Genomic DNA, 23,205 nt, shown 5'->3' on the forward strand with positions numbered 1-23,205 from the left:
GCATTCACAGCCTTTTGCTTTTTCTGGTTTTCATGTGAGGAACTTGTCACTTTTCCAAACATCAACACAGATCCTGAACTGGAAGAATACATAAAGAATATTTTCCCTTCTTGTTTAATGCTTCTAATTTGTCTTTGAGGTCATTTTTAAAAATAGGCACAACCAGTTTCTCCTATCTATTATTACTAACATCCTTTACAAATATGAACATCTCATTCTTCCCCACTACTTTTCCACATAAAATGATGACTACACAACAAATCAAACTATATCTATCTTAGATACTCCTTTCTCCAGGATAACTAATAGCCATTCATCATATCTGTCTGCAAACTGCAAATAACGTGAAGGCTTCTGGATGATTATATCAAGGTTAAGCTAGTAGTCTGCGCTATAACCCCTGCTATTAACTGGTACTAGTATGACTTTTAACTGGTACTTACGATTTTCCTTGGAGCGTGTTTTCAGGAACATAAGCAATATAGGATATGTTGGTAAATTGTGGTGGTCGAAGCCCCGCAATCACAGAAACAGAAGCAGGAGACCCTTTATTACCAAGTTTATCCACTGCTAACACAGTCATTAGGTATTCCCTGTCCTTCACTAGTGGCAAACCTGTTGTTTTAATCCAACCACTGTCCTTCTCGACCTCAAATCTGTCTTCTCCACCTAAGTAGAAATATAAACCCAGAGACTGTTGTCAGGAAAATTTTGACTGGAGTAAAATTGGGAGAAAAACTCCCACTAGAACCTGCCATATGGAAAAACATGCATGGCTACCCCAGAGAAACCAATTCATCGCTGGGGATGGGCAGTGCTGCTAGAGCCCTCTGCTAAAGGTGGCCAGTTTTAAACTATTGCTGGAGTTTCCTGAGAGCCCCTCCAGTAGATGAGAGGTTATCAGTGAGTCTGTACTTCAAGCTCACTTTGTGCTACAGGAGATCCACAGGATGAGTTCTGTCAGAAGGACATGGGGGTGGAGAGGAAGAAGCCAGGGTAGTGATTCTGTGTATGTGTATGTGCGTGTACATATCCTTTTAATTTACCTTCCAAGAGAAAGTATTCTACAGCTCCATGGACCCCTTCATCTCCATCCACAGCAAGAAGCTTATACACGTTAGTACCTGCTGCAGCTTTAGGAGATACCACGGCCAAGAACGGGAAAGGATCCATGGCCCATTCAGGTGCATTGTCATTCACATCTGTCACAGTAAGTTCTAAACGCAGCAAGTACCATTCCTTTCCTGATGGTTAATGGACAAACAAAGGATTAGTTAGCACACTAACTATAAGCACTGAAAATAGCTGGGATATAGTATTATTCCTAAATATTGTTTCTATGGGATCCAGTTTAATAGAAAAAATTACTTTTGTAGGCCCCAATATGCAACTGAGAGCATGCAGATGGACTCCTGTACCTGTGAGTAGAGACACTGACTTCAGTGGGGCTCCATCAGGACACAACAGTCAGCCCAAATGCTGTCAACTGCAGGATCAGGTTCATTATATTCTGTCAATACGACTTATTAGAACGGGTCAAAAAAATGACTTTTCTAAGAAAATTTTTTGTAAAAATTTTTCAAGAAACATTTTCTGCCTTTTTCATTGACAGAGAAATTGGAAATTTTAAAAAATTTGAAATGTCTACAAAAATTTCTCTGCATTTTTGATCAGCTCTACTATCCTTATTGATGTTATCAGTTGACAACTTCAGTGAAAGACTCATCAGATTTTTACCTTTTATGACAATCAAATAGATTGTTTCAAAACCAAAAATGGAACCCTTTTAATTCTTCTCTAATCCATAAAGAGAAGATAGATAATTAACAAGTGGGTATGCACGAGCTATACCTCTGTCACCATTAACCCAGCCAATGAAAGCATTAGAACTCTTGAAATAGTGACTCACACCAGCACTCAGATGGTCAGAAAAGAGTGACAAAAAAGGGAAAATATTTTCTGATATAAGAAACTCTTCTTAACTTTTCAGTGCCTGAACCAGGGGTAAGGGCTCAAAAGTAAAAGTTAGAGATGACAAAATGGGAAAATACTCTTTGTGAAAAATTCTTTTGAATACTAAGAGGTAGCGCTAGAATCCCAGCTCAAAGGAAAGCAGAGCAGAACTCCTCCACTAATTATTGATAAACTGCTGAATAAATCCATACATTCTTGTAACTTATAAATACTTGCCCTAGATATTTCTATTCCTAAATGTTTCCTTATTATTGTTACCAACAGCAACCAGCTCCATGTAGAAATATACTTACTGAATATACATTACAACTCTTAACCATCTTCAGTGATTCAAAGTTTACACTAAGCAGTGTTAAATAGAGCTGCTTTCTTCTCAGGAGATTATAAATCCACTTCTTGGACTGACGGATGACTAGATGTACCCAGATCTTGAAAAAAATGTGGCCAGCACCTACCAGCCTGAGGAGTATTACTACTTGCCAGGCTGAAATACACCAGCACCAAGTGCAATACCACTCTATAGCCCCCTCCCCATCCTACTCTGTCTTCCTTTCTCTGGGGACCCCCACGGCTTGGGCCTAAAGCCTTTGGTCTCGCAGCAGCTGAACTTTGTGCCCCAATAAATGCTGCCCCAATAAATCAATGAATGCTGGGCCTTCACCCCACTAAAGAAATAATTTGGTGTCTCCCACAATATATTAATGGTGGGCCAACTCACCCCCATATAAAATAATATATGCAGGACCCTCTTCCACAGTGAATTAGTGGTGGGAAGCCATTTAACCCCAATAAATTTGTCCGGTTCCACACACACAGCCCTATTCAGGGGTGGCTAGATGTGAGATCTCCCTCCTCCAGGGACATACCTGAGCCCACCAAAAAAACGGAACAGTGGACTAAGGAGCAAGGAGATCCCAACCAGCCTGAAGACTATCAGCAGTTATCCCTATGCCTGCTATTCTAGCCAATGGGAGCAGTACAAGGGAAGGTTCCCAGACCACACCATCCACCTAAACAGAGCTGAAGCGGGAAATTCTTCTGCAACCTGCCGCCAAAAGCTGTGTGTGTGTGGCCCCACTTGACCCCGCAAAGAGCTTTGTATTGGGGGATCTCTGCCACCCCCATCCCAGAAGAGCCCAATGATACATTGGAAAAACAGCTCTCTGCTGCTGTGACACAGTAGCATTGGTGGGGACTAGGGTTGCCAACCGTCTAATCACAAAAACCCAGACACACTTGCTCCACCCCCTGCCCCGCCCCAGAGACCCCAACCCTGCCCCTTCTCCAAAGCCTGACCCTGCTCACTCCATCCCCCCTCCCTCTGTTGCTCGCTCTCCCCCACTCTCACTCACTTTCACTGGGCTGGGGCAGGGGGTTGAAGTGCAGGAGGGGGTGCGGGCTCCGGGCTGGGGCCAAGGGGGTTGGAGGTGGGAGGGGGCTCTGGGCAAAGCCTGGGGCAGGGGGTTGGGGTGCAGGAGGGGGTGTGGGCTTTGGGATGGGGCTCAGGGCTAGGGCAGGGGATTGGGGTGCAGGCTCTGGGAGGGAGTTTGGGTGCAGGAGGGGGCTCAGGGCTGGGACAGGAGCTGGGGGTGCAGGAGGGGATTTGGGGTGCTGGCTCTGAGAGGGGTCTCAGGGCTGGGGCAGGGGATTGGGATGTGGGAGGGGGTGAAGGGTGCAGGCTCCAGCCGGGTGGTGCTTACCTCGGGCGGCTCCTGGGCACCATCCCCTGCCCTGGCCCCGGCCCCGCGCCACTCCCAGAAGTGGCCAGCACATCCCTGCAGCCTCTGGGGGCGGAAGCAAGAGGCTCCACGAGTTGCCCCTGCCTGCAGGCACTGCATCCGCAGCTTTCATTGGCCGCAGTTCCTGGCCAATGGGAGCTGCTGAGTCGGTGCTTGGGGTGGGGGCAGAGCACAGAGACTCCCATGCTCCCCCCCAGGGGCCACAGGGACATGCCGGCTGCTTCTGGGAGTGGCGCAGAGCCAGGACAGATAGGGAGCCTGCCTTAGCCGCACTACACCACCGGACTTTAGCAGCCTAAAATCTCCCGGTTTGGCTTCAGTAGCCTCCAGGAAATAGGGCGTGATTCCGGGAGACTCCCAGAAAAACTGGGGTGGTGGGTTGGCAACCTTAGTGGGGACTTCTACACACAAGCAGCTCTCAGCTAGGATGGCTGCCCCATCCCCATCCAAGGGCTTCCTGACCTAAGGGATGAAGGAAGTTGCTCTTCTCCCATGGCACCCTACTCCTGAGAGTGGCAGCCACCTTTACATAAGTGGCCTGTACCCCTGTCCTCCTCTCCCTGACCAGCTGCAGCTGCTCCTACCCTACTAGGATGATCAGGGGAATGGAGGACCTTTCTCATGAGAGGAGACTGGAAGAGTTTAGCTTGTTTAATCTCACAAAAAGAAAGGAGATATGACTGCTCTCTATAAATACACTGGAGGTAAATACCAGGGAGGGTGAAAAGCTGTTTAAGCTAAAGGACAATATTGGCACAAAAACAAACGGATATAAACTGGCCACGTACAAATTAAGGCTTGAAATTAGAAGAAGGTTTCTAACTAACAGAGGGGTGAGGTTCTGGAACCCCAATAGAAGTTGTGGGAGCAAATAACTCAATTAGTTTTGAGAGAACTGGACAGATTTCTGAGTGCTACAGTATGATGGGGTTGCTCGTAATGGTAAGAGGCAGGACTCAACAGCCCTGGGGCTCACTTCCGGTTTATATTAGGGCTGTCAATTAATCACAGTTAACTCATGTGATTAACTCAAAAAAATTAATCGTGATTAATTAATCGTGGTTTTAATCACACTGTTAAACAATAGAATACCAATTGATATTTATTAAATATTTTGGATGTTTTTCTACATTTTCATATATATTGATTTCAGTTACAACACAAAATACAAAGTGTACAGTGCTCACTTTATATTATTTTTATTACAAAAATATTTGCACCTTAAAAATGATAAAATAAATAGTGGTTTTCAATTCACCTCATACAAGTACTGTAGTGCAATCTCTTTATCATGAAAGTGCAACTTACAAATGTAGTTTCTTTGTTACATAACTGCACTCAAAACCAAAACAATGTAAAACTTCAGACCCTACAAGTTTAAGAGAAACAAGTTTGTTTACATTTATGGGAGATAATGCTACCGGCTTCTTATTTACAATGTCACCTGAAAGTGAGAACAGATGTTCACATAGCACTTTTCTAGCTGGCATTGCAAGGTATTTACATGCCAGATATGCTAAACATTTGTATGCCCCTTCATGCTTTGGCCACCATTCCAGAGGACTTGCTTCCATGCTGATGACGCTCATTAAAAAAAGAATGTGTTAATTAAATTTGTGACTGAACTTCTTGGGGGAGAATTGTATGTCTCCTGCTCTGTGTTTTACCTACATTCTGCCATATATTTCATATTATAACAGTTTTGAATGATGACCCAGCATGTTGTTCGTTTTAAGAAAACTTTCACTGCAGATTTGACAAAACGCAAAGAAGGTACCAATGTGAGATTTCTAAAGATAGCTACAGCACTTGACCCAAGAATCTGAAGTGCCTTCCAAAATCTGAGAGTGATGAGGTGTGGAGCATGCTTTCAGACATCTTAAAAGAGCAACTCTCCTATGCGGAAACTACAGAACCCGAACCACCAAAAAGGAAAATCAACCTTCTGCTGGTGGCATCTGACTCAGATGATGAAAATGAACCTGTGTCAGTCCACACTGCTTTGGATTGTTATCGAGCAGAACCTGTCATAAGCATGGACACATGTCCTCTGGAATTGTGGTTGAAGCATGAAGGGACGTATGAATCTTTAGCGCATCTGGCACGTAAATATTTTGCGACGCCTGCTACAACAGTGCCATGTGAATGCCTGTTCTCACTTTCAGGTGACGTAAACAGTAAGAAGGCAGCACTATCTCCTGCAAATGTAAACAAACTTGATTGGCTGATCAAGAAGTAGGACTGAGTGGACTTGCAGGCTCTAAAATTTTACACTGTTTTATTTTTAATGCAGATTTTTTTACATAATTCTACATTTGTAAGTTCAACTTTCATGATAAAGAGATTGCACTACAGTACTTGTGTTAGGTGAACTGAACAATACTTTTTCTTTTGATTTTTTACAGTGCAAATATTTTTAATCAAAAATAAATATAAAGTGAGCACTGAACACTTTGTATTCTATGTTGTAACTGAAATCAATAGATTTGGAAATGTAGAAAACATCCAAAAATATTTAAATAAATGGTATTCTATTATTGTTTAACAGTGCGACTAATTGTGCGATTAATTGTGATTAATTTTTTTAATCATGCAACAGCTCTAGTTTATATCTTACGTTCCAAGAGCTCATGCTTCGGATGGCCACCGGCAGCTGTTGGGAAGAGATTTTTTTCTCCCAATGCATTCTGGGAAGTTTTTAAATCTCTTTCTTCTGATGCATCAAGGATGGCCACAGCTGGAGATTGGACAGTGGACATGGAGGAACAGGACTCTGAGGTGACCCCGTGCACTATCTTCCTCAGGTGCTTGGCTGGCTGGTTCTTGCTCCCATGCTTAGTGTCTAACTGATCACCACATGTGGGGTTCAGAAGGAATTCCCCCCCAGGTCAGATTGGCAGTGACCTTGGGGATTTTTTGCCTTCCTCTCCAGCATGTGAGTGTGGGTGATTTGCAGGATCATCTGGGTATATCTCACTTAAAAATTTCCCTGCCAGTGCAGAGGCCTCGAGCACTGGTGTACCTCGGTCCCTCCTATTCTCTGCCTATGCATATAACAGTCTAGTCTCCTCTTGTTTTCATTTACTTTAGTCTTATTTCAGTTGATGGGTTTAGTGTGCAGATACTGGGTGGTGTTGGTGGCCTGTCATATACAGGAGGTCAGACTAGAAGATAAGGTGGTCCCTTCTGGCCTTAAACCCTGTGACATACTCCTACAACAGTACTTATGCCACACTCATTAAGATATTGAGGCTCACTGCATCAGTTCACACTCAGTTGCCATTTGGAAAGTTATCTTCACAATCAGGATGGCTAGAAATACATATTTTAATAAAATCTTATTTTCTGTAGAAGTTGCTAGAACTTGCCCAGAAATTAATTATTCCTGCTTGTCTTGGTTGAATAGATTCACCAAGCCCTGCTTGTATCAAATAATAAGAAGTATTTTACAGTCATATACATTTATTAACAGGAGTATTCCCTTTAGCTAAACTAATAAAACTATTCTTTAGCTGTTTTGCAAGAGATTAACTCTGAATTTTCGATCTAGTTCCAGACCCTTTATCTTTCAGTTCTTTTCTGAATTCTGAAATGCTAGTAAACAGAGAAGCTATGGGCCCAAACGAAAGCTCACATTGTATAACAGGATCACTGCAGGAGGAAGTATATGTTGTCAGAACACTATGCATAACAAACATGGGTTACATTTATATGGGTATTGTTATTAAATTAAATGCCAATTACTCTGATTGGCTACAAACTACTACCACATGTTTCATAAATAATCCAGCAAGGAAACCAGGTTGCTTTACAGATATGCAAATGACTTTTTAGGAATGCTGTGGCTGCTGCGATCTCTTCATGTTCACCACTAAGCATATCTAACTCTGACATGAGATGCAGTAAGGATGGACAGTAGATCAGCCAACAAAAGCAGAAAGAGATATAGGGTCCAAATTTTCCTTTCACTTACACTGGTTCAAAACTGGACTAACTCTACTAAAGTTATTGGGGCTCCACTGGTGTACATGAAAGGAAAATCAGGTCTATGAGCTATTTTCTCCCACAATATATTCACATAAGTCCTAGTAACAAGAAACTATACCTCAGAGATAAAAGTTATATATTCGTATATGCAGAGCAAGACATGAACCCAAAGCAGACCACAGCATACATCTAAAAATGGTCTGTTAATATTTTACCTGGTAATTTCAGAATATTTTTCTGCAATTTTTTTTAAATTTAGCTTTGCAAGAAATGGGTCAACACCCCTATAAATGATATGGGGCACCTTTAAAAGTACTTTACTTAGTAAAGCTAAAATAACCATCAATCAAGTCTAAACTAAGTATTTAGTGCTCTAAATATAAAGTGTTACCAAATTCTCTAATCTTATAAACAGCGTTATCTCACTGAGGCAGAATATTATCCCAGCAACGTCTGCCACTTCAGTTAGGACAACAGCATTCATTCTTTCTCCTCCTCTCTGTCGGCTGCAATGTTACATCCCACTCCAAAAAGTACAGAGTTTCTGACTCTACAATAAATGGCTTATGTCTGAATTACGCGTTTTATTGATATCCCTTCCTTTACTCAGCAGCACTAATACATCTTGCACATCATATATTAAAGACTATTGCAAACTTTTCAGAGCTTTTCATAATTAGTAAGTTCTGTCTGATGGCAAGTGGCATATTTAGCACACCCTATCATAATCTGCAATCTATAAACAACCAGTAAGTAGATTGTAGGAAAGAAAATTCCTTGATGCTGTGATTAACAATGTCAAATTTAAGTTTCTTAGTAATAGCTTCCAGAGTCTTAACCCACCATGACCTTTGAGTACTTTCTAGCCTTTCCAAGAGAACTCCCTCTATGTAAAAATAAGTGTTCTGTTGCTGGGTCTCACAGAACATTGTGGGACAAGTTCTTCTCTCAGTTAAACCTATAAAACCAAACTGGGTTTTATAAGTGTAACCGAGGAAAAAGAGTTTTCTTTCCAAAGAGCAATGAAAATTGAGGTGAAGAAAACTTGTTAATTCTGTGCAGTTCTTTATCGTCATCCTCTGTATTTACAAAGGCAGATGACAGAAGGGTTCAGATTCCTGACAGAAAACTAATTTGTCTCTTTTATTGTCTATATTATGCATCTATATTCACGTTTTAGCTGAAAAATAAATTATCTCAGTTATCATATATGAATCTGATATTAAATTGCTTATGGAGCCAAAGCTCCCAACTATACAAGATATATAGCCCAAATTAAATCAGTTAATGGTACACACAAAAATGTGAAACTCAAGTTTAGGTGAGAATACTATAATCTAGCCATAACAACCCTAGCTGAGAGCCTGGATGGATTCCTGACCATAGCTGAGGAAAGTTCTGTGGAGAGAGTCACAGGTCCTTCCTCTTTGGCTTGGAGCCAGTGTTAAGGCACATACCACAAGAAGCATCCAGAAGGAGTGCAAGGGAAAGTGTTCAGAGAGTAGGAAGTAGAAGGGAAACAAGCGTTGATAATATTATTTCCCATGCCCACGGTGGTTAAATGGAACTGATGGGTTTCAAAGAGGAGAATGAGTACTTGTGGCTGTAGCTCACAAAAGCTTATGCTCAAATAAATTTGTTACTCTCTAAGGTGCCACAAGTCCTCCTTTTCTTTTTGCGGATACAGACTAACACAGCTGCTACTCTGAAAAGAGGAAAATGTTTGAGAAGCTGTTGCACAGAGTGATAGAGTCCAAAAGTTCCAAGGCAGCCAGCCAGAGAGACCTTGGGAAAAAGGGGAAGATGCAGCTTGTGTGTTCAGCTGTGACAAAGAGTTAAGGGGCGAGGGGGGGCACAATACTCAGGGGAATTCATTGAATAAACATTTCTGAGTAAGAGTGATAAAAGAGGATTAGAGTGTGCTAGCATAGCTCAAAAATCCTCACAAAAAGGCTGCCCAGGCAGATAAGGAAGATCTTATCTGCCTGGGCAGATGTTTGGGAAGATCCAACGTCAGACTTCACCCACATAACCCACCAGACAGGTGGAATCACTTACCTGTCAAAACAGGTCAGAAGTCTTTCCCACCTCCTGTAAGCTCTCACAAGTTTGTAAGTACTCCATGGTCAGCTTAGTTTTCTCAGACAGACTGCAGGCTCAAAATAGCAGTCACTAAATTAGAGGCTGGGTTAAGACCCTTTGAAAATCTGGATTTGGAATGGCAAGATCTAGTTTAGATTGCCACCTTGTTAACCCTGTTCAAGGAGTACAGGTTATTGGTTTATCACCAGTCTCTCTCTGGGCTCTGGAAAACAATACCCTATTGTAACTTGTTAACCCTATATATTCCAAGTTCTTCTCACTGCAGATAGATTTCTGGTTCTTACCACACGTGCTTGTCAACTCAATAAAAAAAAAACACTGAAAAATGCCAACTCTCTTCACCAGACAGGAAGAAACAAACACAGATACAAATTCTCCTCCTAGCTATCAGTCACTGATTATCAGCTCTTTGAATATTGATGTACAATACTTGGTATATATTTTCTGCAGATAAATATATTTCAGCATCAAAAGAAGCTGTGGAAATCTAGATCAGAACGGACATCAGCCCTAGCAAACCCTATTAATCAGAAACTAGGAAGCCTCAGAAATTTTCCTCTAGGTTCTTGTGTTTTTAATAATTCAGAGACTATTTAATATCTTCAAAAGATCAAAGCTTTCAGCAATATCTTGGCAAACTCTGAAGTATTTGAATATCTCAGGAACTTTGATGGGATAATCAATATAAATCACAATGCTGACAAATCAAGAGACGCATCCGTGCACTGACATCAAATGTCTCTCTTGACCAATATATCAGCTGCATGACCCTGTAAGACCCTTTGATTAACTTCATCTTCCTATATCAACCAAGGACACCTTGGTTCAGCATGAAAAAAGTACCAAATATGCCCTCATAGTCTGACATGATTTGACTTTGAGATGAATGCAGGTGTCAGACAATTAAGATAATGATAATACTACCACCAGGGAAGTTTTGCCTTGATCATGCACCATCTATTGTAGAAAGAACTGTTGCAGAGATACTGTACAGGATTGCACTTTTCTGCATGGAGACCTACAAATATGACCTGACATTGTAGAAACAATTTCACAGTATCCAGTGAAGCATAATCAGACAAGGACTTGCCAAAGGATAGTGAAAGTGATGAAAAGACTGACATGGACAATAATGTGTAATGCATGTATGTGTGGCAAGACAACACATTAAGAAATTTCCACATATATATGCATAAACTGACTGTAAAAAGCATGTCGGCACATATATTTTAGTGAATATAGTGACTATTTACAACTAGTTCAATTTTGTTCATTGTAATTGTCCTAACTTGGATATATCTTAAAAATACAAGACAGATGCCTTAATATCTTAGTTTTAACTTACACATGTTTACATTCACATATCTTCGTTGTTTTCATGAAGATCACAACTTATGCTGTAACTGACAGGCCTTTACCTGATTTTAAACAAAATGGAAGTAATCAAACATTCATTTTCTTACCCAGTGCTTGAGAATACATTATCATTTACAAAACTAACCTCTACTTAAAGATGGTAAAAGGAAATTTTGAAAGAGAGAGAGAGAGAGAGAACCAGTTTACATGTGCAATATTTCTTCTGGTTTGCAGAAGAAATAATACATAAATAATCATCAATTTAAGACAATCTGTTCACATGTTAGTAACTGGCACTTAGTTTAGTCATGTCCAATCATGCAAATATATATATGCCTCACTGTAAGTGAAACACATGTGGATTGTAGCCTTATAATAGTTATTTACACACACACACACGCACACACAGGTAAACTGTGCTCAAAGAGTGAAAATCATCCCACTACAGAGGTCCTCCACAAGCAATCTAAACAGGGTTGAATTCCGTCCATTCTGCAAAACATTGAGAAAGGAGAAATTATCTCAATATTAAGCATTTCTTACTGAGTGGTAGCATATAGACTTCCAAACTAGAAGATTTGCAAACATCTAATATAGTAGTACCACATCTCCAGAATATTGTCTAAATGAAAGAACGTAAAATTAAATAGTTACACGCATCTAGTTTATTCATTTCACCGATTTCTACTGTGTAAGTAAAAACAAACAAAAAACAAAAAAATTTACATGAAGGGGAAGACCCAAAACCAGAAAACAGAGCAGAATAAACAGCTTATTTGCAACAGATTCTGTATGCTTAAAACCAAAAAATAAGGAGTAACATCATTGCACAGAGGTGTATTGATAACATTACAGTGGAACCTGAGTAATGAAAAAAATGAATATACTTATTTAAAAAGCAGTATTATTTTAACACTTTCCAGCCAAAATGACATAATTATCCTAAAATACTTTCATTTGACCAGAAATAAAGCTTTTCTTCATTATATATATTTTTTTCTTATCTATTTAAATTATTAAAAAATAGATGCTGTGAGCAGGTGACTTTCCCACCTCCGCACAAACAGAGTCCATAAGCCCTGTGCAAGATCAAAACTCATCCCTTTCTGGGGGATTAATTTTATGAACAAATGAACAATAAAGTGACTAAATCCAATCCAAGCTTTCTCTTCAGATTAGGCCACTCATAGGGCTCCTAGTTCAGGACAGTTCAGTCTGCCCTTGAGGTTCCCTTTCCCTCAGGTTCAAAATCCCTCTGTTAAGGCAATGTTCACGCTGAAGCCTGCTTTCTCTCCTTCATTCCCTCCCGCTGGAGTGCCCTCCCTCTAAACTTGATATTGCTGGCAAAAGTTGCAGTACTGAAGTTCAATCCCAAACTCTGGAATAGGTCATTAACCTACCTGATCCAGTGTGGAAACACCATCACAGACATCTACAATCACGCTTTTTTCATGCCAGCAGCTCAAAACGCCAATCATCACACAAAGGAATTTTATACCCTTTCCTATCTACTTTGAATTTCATGCTATGTTTAATCATGCAATGTACTGCCTTGGACAAATTTGTGGTCTCTGAAAATATATTACATGCAAAGAGTTGGATTCTCATCTCTTGAAGAAAAATGTTCTTTAATCAAAAAAAATAAAATGACTTCTCTGGGAAGCACTGCAGGAATTGGCCCTTTAACAGCAGGAGAATTTTTGCCAAAGTAGGCTCCTTGACCCTCCTGGATCTGCATATATGCAGGTTTCCAGCCCTGCACTTCTGATAAATAAAGTCAGTTTTTCCCCAACACATACTATATACACTGTCCATGCTACACTTTGAGTCGCTATGTAAAAGTATTGGTATCTACCATTTGCCTCATTTGAGATAACTGCTCCTTAGCAAACTTCCTAGAATATATATACATATACATTCATACATACAAACTTTGAACATAACCCAGATCTTTCTCAATAACAGTGATTACCAATCACATAGGGAAAAATACATACTGTATCTGTACCAATATAATCCAACTGTTGGTTTACAGACCTAAAATGCTCCAAGCAGTGTCACAATTTATCCACATGATGTTCCTGAGTGCTAGACTTTACATTTGGATCTTTTATTTAGACATATAAAACATATAGCCAGAAAGCTCCCTCTAGGCTACACATCTTGTTGCCAAGAAGGCCTTGTTGCCTTATTGCCAAGAAGGCCAATGGCATTTTGGGATGTATAAGTAGGGGCATAGCGAGCAGATCGAGGGACGTGATCGTCCCCCTCTATTCAACATTGGTGAGGCCTCATCTGGAGTACTGTGTCCAGTTTTGGGCCCCACACTACAAGAAGGATGTGGATAAATTGGAAAGAGTCCAGCGAAGGGCAACAAAAATGATTAGGGGTCTGGAACACATGACTTATGAGGAGAGGCTGAGGGAACTGGGATTGTTTAGTCTGCAGAAGAGAAGAATGAGGGGGGATTTGATAGCTGCTTTCAACTACTTGAGAGGTGGTTCCAGAGAGGATGGTTCTAGACTATTCTCAGTGGTAGAAGAGGACAGGACAAGGAGTAATGGTCTCAAGTTGCAGTGGGGGAGGTTTAGGTTGGATATTAGGAAAAACTTTTTCACTAGGAGGGTGGTGAAACACTGGAATGCGTTACCTAGGGAGGTGGTAGAACCTCCTTCCTTAGACGTTTTTAAGGTCAGGCTTGACAAAGCCCTGGCTGGGATGATTTAATTGGGGATTGGTCCTGCTTTGAGCAGGGGGTTGGACTAGATGACCTCCTGAGGTCCATTCCAACCCTGATATTCTATGATTCTATGATCTGAGGAAACTTGAGAATACAAGTTATTCCAGTTAAGGTCAGAAGTAACTGATGCTCAATAATTTGACTGCAGATCCACTAGTTTCAAGGGTAGCATAGGAAGGATTTATGCATGTTCTTAAATCTGTCCACTTTGGGGGAAAAAATCCACCTTTTTTGGATGATGCCTCGTATACAAACAGAAGACATGGAGCTCTGCAAATAAATGCTTTTTGGAGAGTGGTAGCGTAATGGCTGATCAAGCAAAGAGTCTACTGTCAGCCTCTCAGTCGTATAATGTATTCCAAATCTCAAAGTTCATCGATGTAGTTCTAAGGGAAGAACAGGCCTCATGGACCGTACTTCCTGAGGTTTGTTGTGAGATGTTTTTTAAAAAGTGAAATACTTAACAAAGAATTTAACTTTTCATTCCTGCTGAAGGACTTGTGGATTTGTTGTGATACAAACAGGATTAGTAAATAAACTTGATTGTTCTGAGTAAAGAATAGGAATCATTATTCATTATTTTTACTGAGACAAAATGAGTTAGGCACTTAGTCTTGGGAACTAGGAAGAGTTACTAATAAATGGATAAGGACAAAGGCCAAGATTAGTGATTTTGAAACATCTTAAAGGGGCCTGATTTTCAGAGCTCAGCCCTTTCTGTAAGTCATGTCTCTCTAGGGGATCTCAAGTTGGACACCTGAAAACTAAGGCACCCAAAATCACTAGTCATTTTTTAAAATTGTGGCCAGATAATATAATGGTTCTGCTCTTTTCAGGTCTCTCACTTTCTCTTTAGGTTTGTGATAGTCCCTAGCCTTTGCCTGGGACACTGAAACTGAGTAAAAAGCTCCTTGCGCTTTTTCCCCCACGCATCTTCTCACACTTTCCCCCTTCCTATTCTTACAGCCACACAAAGGCTAGGGCGAATCTGGTGTTAAACATCTTGCAGACAATATCTGAAATACTATAAATTTGTTGTACATCTGAAATTATCATCTACAAAAAATGCATGAAAACTATATTTTATGGACTCTGCACAACATCTATGGCATTTTGTGAAATGTAAATAATATTTAAATATTAAAAAGCCTGCTCAGACTTTCCAGCCTTCAAAGAACTACTCTGATTGTACATTGCTATTTTTAAGTGTACTAGGAAAACAGAAATAACTCAAAATAATGATATATACTAACATGATTTTCATTTGATGTACCATTTCTAAATCCAAACCCCCACTGTGTATGTATTATTTAGACAAAGGAAAAAAGAGTGGAGGTTTTTGGGTCAATATTTTAAAAATCACCCACTTAACTCTTCATTCTAAGTGTGACACAGGACAAACCAAACCTGGAAATCAGCTGTGATGAAATAGGCTGAGTTGTGATTTTAGATACTATGGGCTGGGGTTTGCCTCTAAACCTGTCTCCTTTCACATGTCAAATCATAAAAGATGCTGTCAATCTGTGAAATTCAACATATTTTCAGACTTCTGATTTCATTAGTAGTTTCTGACTTTATCATCTCTCTCAAAAATCCAATGGCTACTTCTGTAAGATTTGGCTTGAAAACAAAAATACTCATATTCATTAAAAATGGAGGCTTCTCTGCATCAGTATAACTGACAAAACTGACAGTGCCAGTGATTCTGATTTTTAAAAAAATCTGACAATATAGAATATATACTTGAGTGAGCATGTCTCCACAATTATGGAGAGATACTCTACATTTCTTGATTTTACTGAGGGAAGAGGTATTGTATTATTATGATTAAACAATAATGGGTGAGAAGTTAGGTTGCTCTTGACATTTTTAGATCATTTCAATTTACTTAAAAAATAAGATTATGGGAGCATTAAAAAGCCTTGCAAGCCTTCAGGTCAATATTGATATTGCATTCCAGCCTGCATAAAAAAGTATAATCTATCAGCAAATGAAGTGTCCAAGATGATATTACTTTTTTACTTTTTGAAGTTGATCAGACATACACTTACCCCAGTTACGCTAAAGTTTTTGAAAATTTAAAGTTCCATTAATTGTTCAGTCTTAGACCTACGAAAACCTTGTTCATTCTATTTTCGTGTTATTTTTTATATAACTGCTTAATCTTATTTTCTACAAAATGTTTTTAAAATACTGAACTTTTATAAAAGTCAAATCCTACATTTGTGCATGCAAACCTTCTATTGACTTCAAGCTGAGTAAAATATATTTCCAGAAAAAACTTTCACTAAATCCCCACACTAACCAAGAGAAATCTCTGTTCCCATTATAATAGTTCAATAGAGATGAAAGTTACTAGTATCTGCACCCAATCTGAACATATACTTTTTAGAAAAGTATAACAATCATGCACAAACATTTCTTCACTGTCAGTTCTGGAAACTCATGCAATATATGATGGATTTTATTCTTAAGCACAGTATTTTGCTCATTCATAAAACATAAGCCTTCTAAAGAGATAACTTTGATGGGATCGAGATGTGGACAGCCCATATTCTCTTCTAATACACTTTACCTTCCTTGTAGATATAACTATGTCAGTCTATCATATCTCTCTGTTCCTTACTCTCTCCTTACTTTTTAAAGTAAAAGTTAAAGCACTTAAAATAAACCAGAAACTAAAAGAAGAATGATCATGGCAGGATGGATCTTAATATAAATAATAACCAATTAAAAGAGAGTGGAGAGATATTCATTTTATTAGGGACAACCCAGTGTGGCATCCATCTGTTGTGACCTATAGGCATCAAAATCAAGCAGGTCTGGACATGAAATGAAAAAGTGTATATTAATGATCACAGAAGGCATTTTAAAATAACAAATCATGTCTCTAAGTAAATGGTGAACTATTGCCAAAGTATGTTATCATTGTTGAGAGTTAACTTACATCGGTTAAGCAAGTACCAGTTGCTCTGCATTTTTACAATGAACTATCTTGAAATTGTCTTTACAAATACACTGCTACAAGTCCTATTTTATTCCTTCAGTGATGTTTGTTTTGTCCGTTTTTTTTTTTAATTTTACATACATATATACTGTCACCAAAACTTAACTATTTCAGTAACAAATGCTGTTTCAATGGATGAGGGAATTGGTATCTAGAACATGTTATGGTCAGATGATAAAGTATTTCAGGGTGAGGGGACTGTTAGATTCAGGAGACTGTTAAATGGAATTTAGCCTAGTTTAGCAGTATAACCAGTCAATCTGAAATGAATGGGGAGCCTCTGTCCAATATCCAAATGACAAAAATGCACTACCACCACAACTGACAGTCTTAGCAACATAGTATGCTCTTTCATATATATATATATACACACACACACACACACACAACATTAAAATTCAGCCTGAGGCAGACATCCAGCATGGAAAATGGTTAAAGTCTGGTAAATAAGCAATTGAAAACAGAGTCTTATAATAATGGGAAGTGCTGAGCAACCTTTATAACAGATAGTGCTCCAGCCCTGCCCATAATACAACAGTCAAGAACAGTGTTTAGGCATTAGCATGGTATTATTGGGAATCTTGCATTGAACCTCTTATACACAGGAATCCAAGTAGGTAGGTATATACTATGCTCATTGCCATAACAATGCTATGCTACAGAGGAATATCATGTCATCAGGCGCTATGACCTAACTTTAGTTCTCTTTTCTTCTCTCTTATTGGAAGAAATAGAGGCCTTCAGTTTTAGTGTTGTCAATCATGCACTTTGCACAATGGCCAAATATAACTGATCATATTTCAAAGAGTTATTTTAGATACTTATATGGTGCCCATTGCCCTATGAGACAGGGCAGTACTATTATCCCCATTCCTCAGATGGGAAGCTGAGGCAGAGAGAGTCTAAGGGAAGTGCCCAAGGTCACACTGGAAGTGTGTAGTAGAGAATTGAACCTAGGTCTGAGGCTAACATCCTAGCAACTGCACCATCCTTCTGACATATCCATCCTCACCAGATTGATGGTACTCTTCAACCAAGAATTACAAAGTGTTAGCAAAAGGTTTTCAGACTATTTCTCATTAAGGTGGTTCATTCTTGGAATAAGTTGTTTATTGGAGAAAGGACGAAAAATAACTACAATTTGTTTTGGCACACATCACTGCAGCAGCTGTCAAACCTGATTATAGTGCCCTGGAAGAGAATCATATTCCAGTGGGTGTTTCAGTAAGCATTAATGCACCCCCAGGGACAAACAATAAAATAGGTATGTTATGTATAATAGATTTAATCTACGTCTATGAATAAACATCAGGAATTAAATGATTAAACTTCTTGCGCAGTTGCATTTGTTTTTCTACATATTGGCCCAGAATGGTTCTTTTCAATTCTTTCTCCACTTGTATTTAGTGGACATGGGGAGCCAGATTTCCAACTGGTCTGAAACTTGTCTCTAAATCGTCATGCATAAATTTCCCTTTGCACATACAAAACCCTGCATTTGAAAGCACAAATCAGGTATTTGCAAGTCTACCCAATTTATCTGTGCAAATGTGGATTTTGCATTTATGTGCATATACATATGCAATTTACCAGTTGAAAAATTAGATGAAAAATTATCCTGGAACACTTTTTTGCAGAATCTCCTTAATTATTTCTATAGTTAATCAAATACATTCAGATATTTTTCAGTATATCTCCTTGAAATTGAATTTGCAGAGCTAAATTTTCCTCTCTGAACCACATATTGGACCTTTTCAAGCCTATTCAGTTCTTCCAATGTTCACACAACACCCACTGACTTGGGTAGAAGGCCTTGTGTGTGTAAGAAGAACAGACTAGTCTTTAAGTGATAGATCAGAGAATAGAGTTTACCCTTAAACCTTCAAGTTATATTTGACTGATTCTTAATATAATTCAAATGATGTTAACAGGATTAAGTCATCAAAAACAAATGTTCTATTCGCTACCACATTTTCAACAAACCAACACAATTCAACATTTATTGCAATCCCTTCATTGTCTTATTTAAAAAACAGTAAATTAATCTTCCTTGTATCCACTTTCTCTCATTGAAATATGAAGAACTGATTTAAAGGTTATTTAGAGGGATTTTCAGTGTCAGCTCAGCTATTTAAGCCATTCTTATTTGAAATAAAATATAATTTGCATGTTTTAAACATGTAGTTACTGTTACTCCGATTCAATTAGAGTAAGAGGGAGACAGATGTAGATGAAATTCTTCAACAGAAAGGTTAACTAAGTCTCCAAATTTGAACTTTACTTCTTACAGTTATAAAGATTCAAAGTGGGATTTCATCCATTCAGGACTGTATTATTATCACAGTTTTTTAATACTATTAACAAGCCCCCATTACTCCACTGGAAGAACATAATATTTTCATCCTCCTAAAAAGCTACCCCTACTGCTACTTCATGAATTAACAAACAGACTGCACTCTTCTTCAAGAGTGAAAGCACATTATCTTCATGATATCTACAATAATCTGTGATAGTTGTCTTTCTTTGCTCTGATGTATTTGTTTCCTATATCAACATATCTCTTTTCCTCCCATGTCAAACCTCTGAATACATTTTATTTAATGAATTTGGATTTCTTTAAAGTGAGTTGCAAGAAGGCCTGGATGGTTTGGGCAATTAATTATGGCCTTTCACAAGATACCAATACAAGCCCACCAGAATCCAAGCTGGCCTCAAAACCATCCTAAATTTTGCATCCACAAATATGTCCTCACCATTTTTTTCAGCATGCACCCAGAACAGGGGAGGGGATTAAGGGGAGAGAGAGACACAAGTGTCGTTAATGGCTCCCTGAATCCCAGGCCAGTTTTGCACCAGCTCTGACTGATTTTAGGACAGCCTATGGAGTGCTACTAACTATGACAGCTGAGAACAGCCAGAGTTTGGCACACTCTTATATGCTCCAATATGCCATCTATAAAAGGGTGGTCTTCCCTTTTAAGGAATAAAAGGTCCAGAGCCAGACAGCACTTTTGGATTATCAGACCTAGCTGGGAAGGAATCAAGTGATTATAAAAGCCAACAAGTTACTCAGGTGGGGAGGTGAGGAGCAGGAGGGAGGCTGGATCCTGTGGCAGGCCCTGGAATGAGAGACACAAGGGAAAAGGTCTTCGGGCTCTAGACTAGGTTATATGTGCAACTTCTGTTGAACGTTTTTTTTCTCACTGAAGAAAATAGTGTGCCTTAAGGAAGGGCTTGAAACAACTTGAGTATGGTGTTAGTCCTTCCGGGGATCAGAAGACAGTCCAGCTGCCATGCACCCTCTCTAGCAGGTTTGCAAGGAGGGTGGAATAAAGAGAAAGCTATTGTTGCCCTTTTCGACTCAAGCAGACAGTCAAATTTTGGGGCTTTGGGATGTTCCAACTGAAAGTAAAAATTGATGGAGTCTGGTATTTTCTTCTATGCAATTTTGTTTACTTACAAGGAATAAACAAAGTCCTGCTTCTCCAAACACAGGAGAAACCAAGAACAAAAGTCCCCAAACCTCTCTAGCCAACACCAGATTCAAAAGCTCTCTCTCTAGCTTCTTCTACCATCACACTGCATTTGCAGTCTCCTGCTTGGTTCTCTTGCTTTTTGTCTCTCCCTCCCCATTCTTGTTCTTTTCTCAATTTCTTAGTTTCTGTGTGTCCTCTATACTCGCCCCCTTCCCCCCCCCCCCACATACCTACCCCTGATCGCAATACCCAATGGAACCCTCCATCCACATGGTACTAGTTTCTGGGCAGACTATTAGGCTTTGTTTTAGCTGTGGCCCCTTAACTGTCTTTTACAACTATCTTAAATGAACGGTTCATTCACATATTAGTTTGAATGAGGTTTTAACTCAACGCATAAGTTTTTACCCAGCTCATAACACTGTGCTGGCTCTGTACTTGCTATGGACTCCCCCACTCTGGGGGAACCCAAACGAGAGAAATACACTCAGTCTCTGCTCCCTTTGTGCCATGGGAGCAGCACAAAAGGCATTGAGTGAGCCACAGAGTCTGGTCCTAAGTGTTTATATAAATGGCGAGTGGCTGGTCTCATGATTAAGGAAGAAATACTAAAAGTCAAGAGATATGATGTAAAAGTGAGTCTTTGCCTAAATAATAATAACTTTAGGAATAGGCTCAACATATCTAATAGTTGATCAAGTAGCGATGTCAACTGATCACCCCCAGAAAAAGTTACTAACCTACCTTATTATCAGGATTTTCAGGTCAGACATCATATGAATGATATAAAGTCTACTTTCAGTCCATTATAAAGACAAAACAGTTGTTGTGGCAGCTACTACTTCAGCCTAAGAAGGGTCTGACTTGGATACTGTATAAGAACATACTGATGAGTCAAATCCGTTTGCTATTAAAATTCATAAAAGACAGAAAGATCTGCCTGAATAAATAACTAAAAATAGTGGAATTTGGTTGGGATATTACAAAAAATACTTCCTATCTACAGGACATATGGGGACGCTTCATTCTGTAGTTATTAAACCAAAAAGACAGGTTCAGTTGACCTGTACTACCTTTAACCTATCTTGGTATAAGAGGGGAAATTATTGCATGAAATTGAGATGTCTATTTTGGCAGGAATTGTGTACAGTGATCTTAAATTATGTTGGATGAAATACTGACAGGGATATCAATATCAAGCCAGAAACACACTTAGTCCTGCTGGGAACTTACTCCTCTGATCAGTTGTTGGCTATACCTGATAGATTTATTTCCTTTGATTGACGGCTCATGCACGGACTCATAACAAATTAGAAGAATGTGCACATCACCTTCTCTCCAAAGTTGGTTTAGCTATGGAACATTATGCCCCCGGAAAGACATACTAGGATTAAGGAAGTTAAATATGTATAGTATAAAAATGCTCGCCAACCTTTTTTTAAAAAATTCAGTTCCCCAAAAAAACCCAACTACAGTTAAAATGTTTGTCTGGTTTCCATTTTTTCCTTCTCCGTTAAAATCTTAATTACACTCATAATAGCAGCCAATTAATCATAGCAGTTAGGATGGAAAGAGCAACGAATCATCTAGTTCTCAATGTTACCAACTCTCCTAATTTTGTAATGAGTCTTGTGATATTTTATATTTTTCTTAAAGTCACAGCTACTGGAATCATGTGGTTATCTGAATCTCTCAGCTTCCATTTCTTATTTAAAGTAAGTAGCACTCACAGTTTGAGAGAAAAGCTTGAAAGTCTAATGCTCTGAAATCGGAAGGCAAATAAAATTAACTCCAAACTTATTTTTTTTAAATCTCATGATTTTTAACCGCTCGGGTTTGGCACCCATACTCCTCCTTCACATTACGGGCTGCTCCCTGCACTAGGTTTTCTAGTGCATTCTGCAGTCTTGTTTTAATTGTAACAAGCAATGGAGTTTTCACCAATTACCCTTAGGTGATTATTTCAAAATCTAATAGAATGCTTTGTTGTAGGACATTCTTCCTGATGTTTAGCCTAAATATCATCTTTCTGAATTTCATCCTAGTAACTCTTAGGGCTTGTCTTCACTACAGAGCTAAATCAGTGCTGCTGCAATCGATGTAGCGGCATCGATTTAGAGGGTCTAGTGAAGACATGCTCAATCAATGGGAGATCGCTCTCCCATTGATTTGCGTACTCCACCTCAATGAGAGGTGGAAGCAATGTTGGCGGGAGAGCGTCTCCCGTCAAATAGCATAGTGTGGACTCCGCGGTAAGTAGATCTAAGCTATGTCGACTTCAGTTAGCGACTAACATAACTCAAACTACATAGCTTAGATCGACTGGCAGCGGTAGTGTAGACCAGGCTTGTGTAACACCCCTTGCATCAGCTATTATTTAAATGGAGGTTACTTTCCTGTAACAGGAGGTTTCTTGAGATAGTGGTCCCTATCTGTATTCCACACATGGATACAGATGCACAACATGTGTCTGCGACTGGAGAATTTAGAAGTAGTGTTCTTCATGAAGGTACGGATGGAATACCATGTTGCTGCCCTACAAATGTCCTGCATTTCCTGGGAAAAATAGGCTTGACTGTCGTTCAAAGTCTGCCAGTGACTTGTCTTATCTCTCCATAGGGAGGTAAGCCTTTGCTGAGGTCGAGTCTAGTGTTGTTCCTATAAAGTCTATGGTTTTAATGGGAATCAAAGTAGGCTTTTCCCTGTTTCCCTGATTCTCCAGGATGCCAGAAGACAGAGCAATGATAAGATTGCCGACTGAACTTCCCACCAGAAGCCAATCATCCAGGTACAGGAACTTGATGTAGCCACTTCATCTCATCT

General features: G+C 39.4%; 1 protein-coding gene across 1 annotated transcript in view; it reads right to left on the reverse strand.

Annotated features, from left to right (window-relative positions):
- LOC311529056 (neural-cadherin-like) overlaps positions 1-23,205 on the reverse strand; it is a gene marked incomplete at its 3' end in the record, with an annotated part of 107,034 nt that overhangs the window by 70,397 nt on the left and 13,432 nt on the right. The window contains exons 2-3 of the mRNA XM_084644723.1: positions 1,047-1,244; positions 444-669 (exon numbers count right to left, since the gene is read on the reverse strand). Coding sequence (XP_084500849.1) covers positions 444-669; positions 1,047-1,244 — 424 coding nt within the window. The remainder of the gene's footprint in view (positions 1-443; positions 670-1,046; positions 1,245-23,205) is intronic.

This window comes from Lepidochelys olivacea, assembly GCF_965140295.1.
Source record: "Lepidochelys olivacea isolate rLepOli2 genome assembly, chromosome: 12".
In the NCBI taxonomy this organism is placed as follows: Eukaryota; Metazoa; Chordata; order Testudines; family Cheloniidae; genus Lepidochelys; species Lepidochelys olivacea.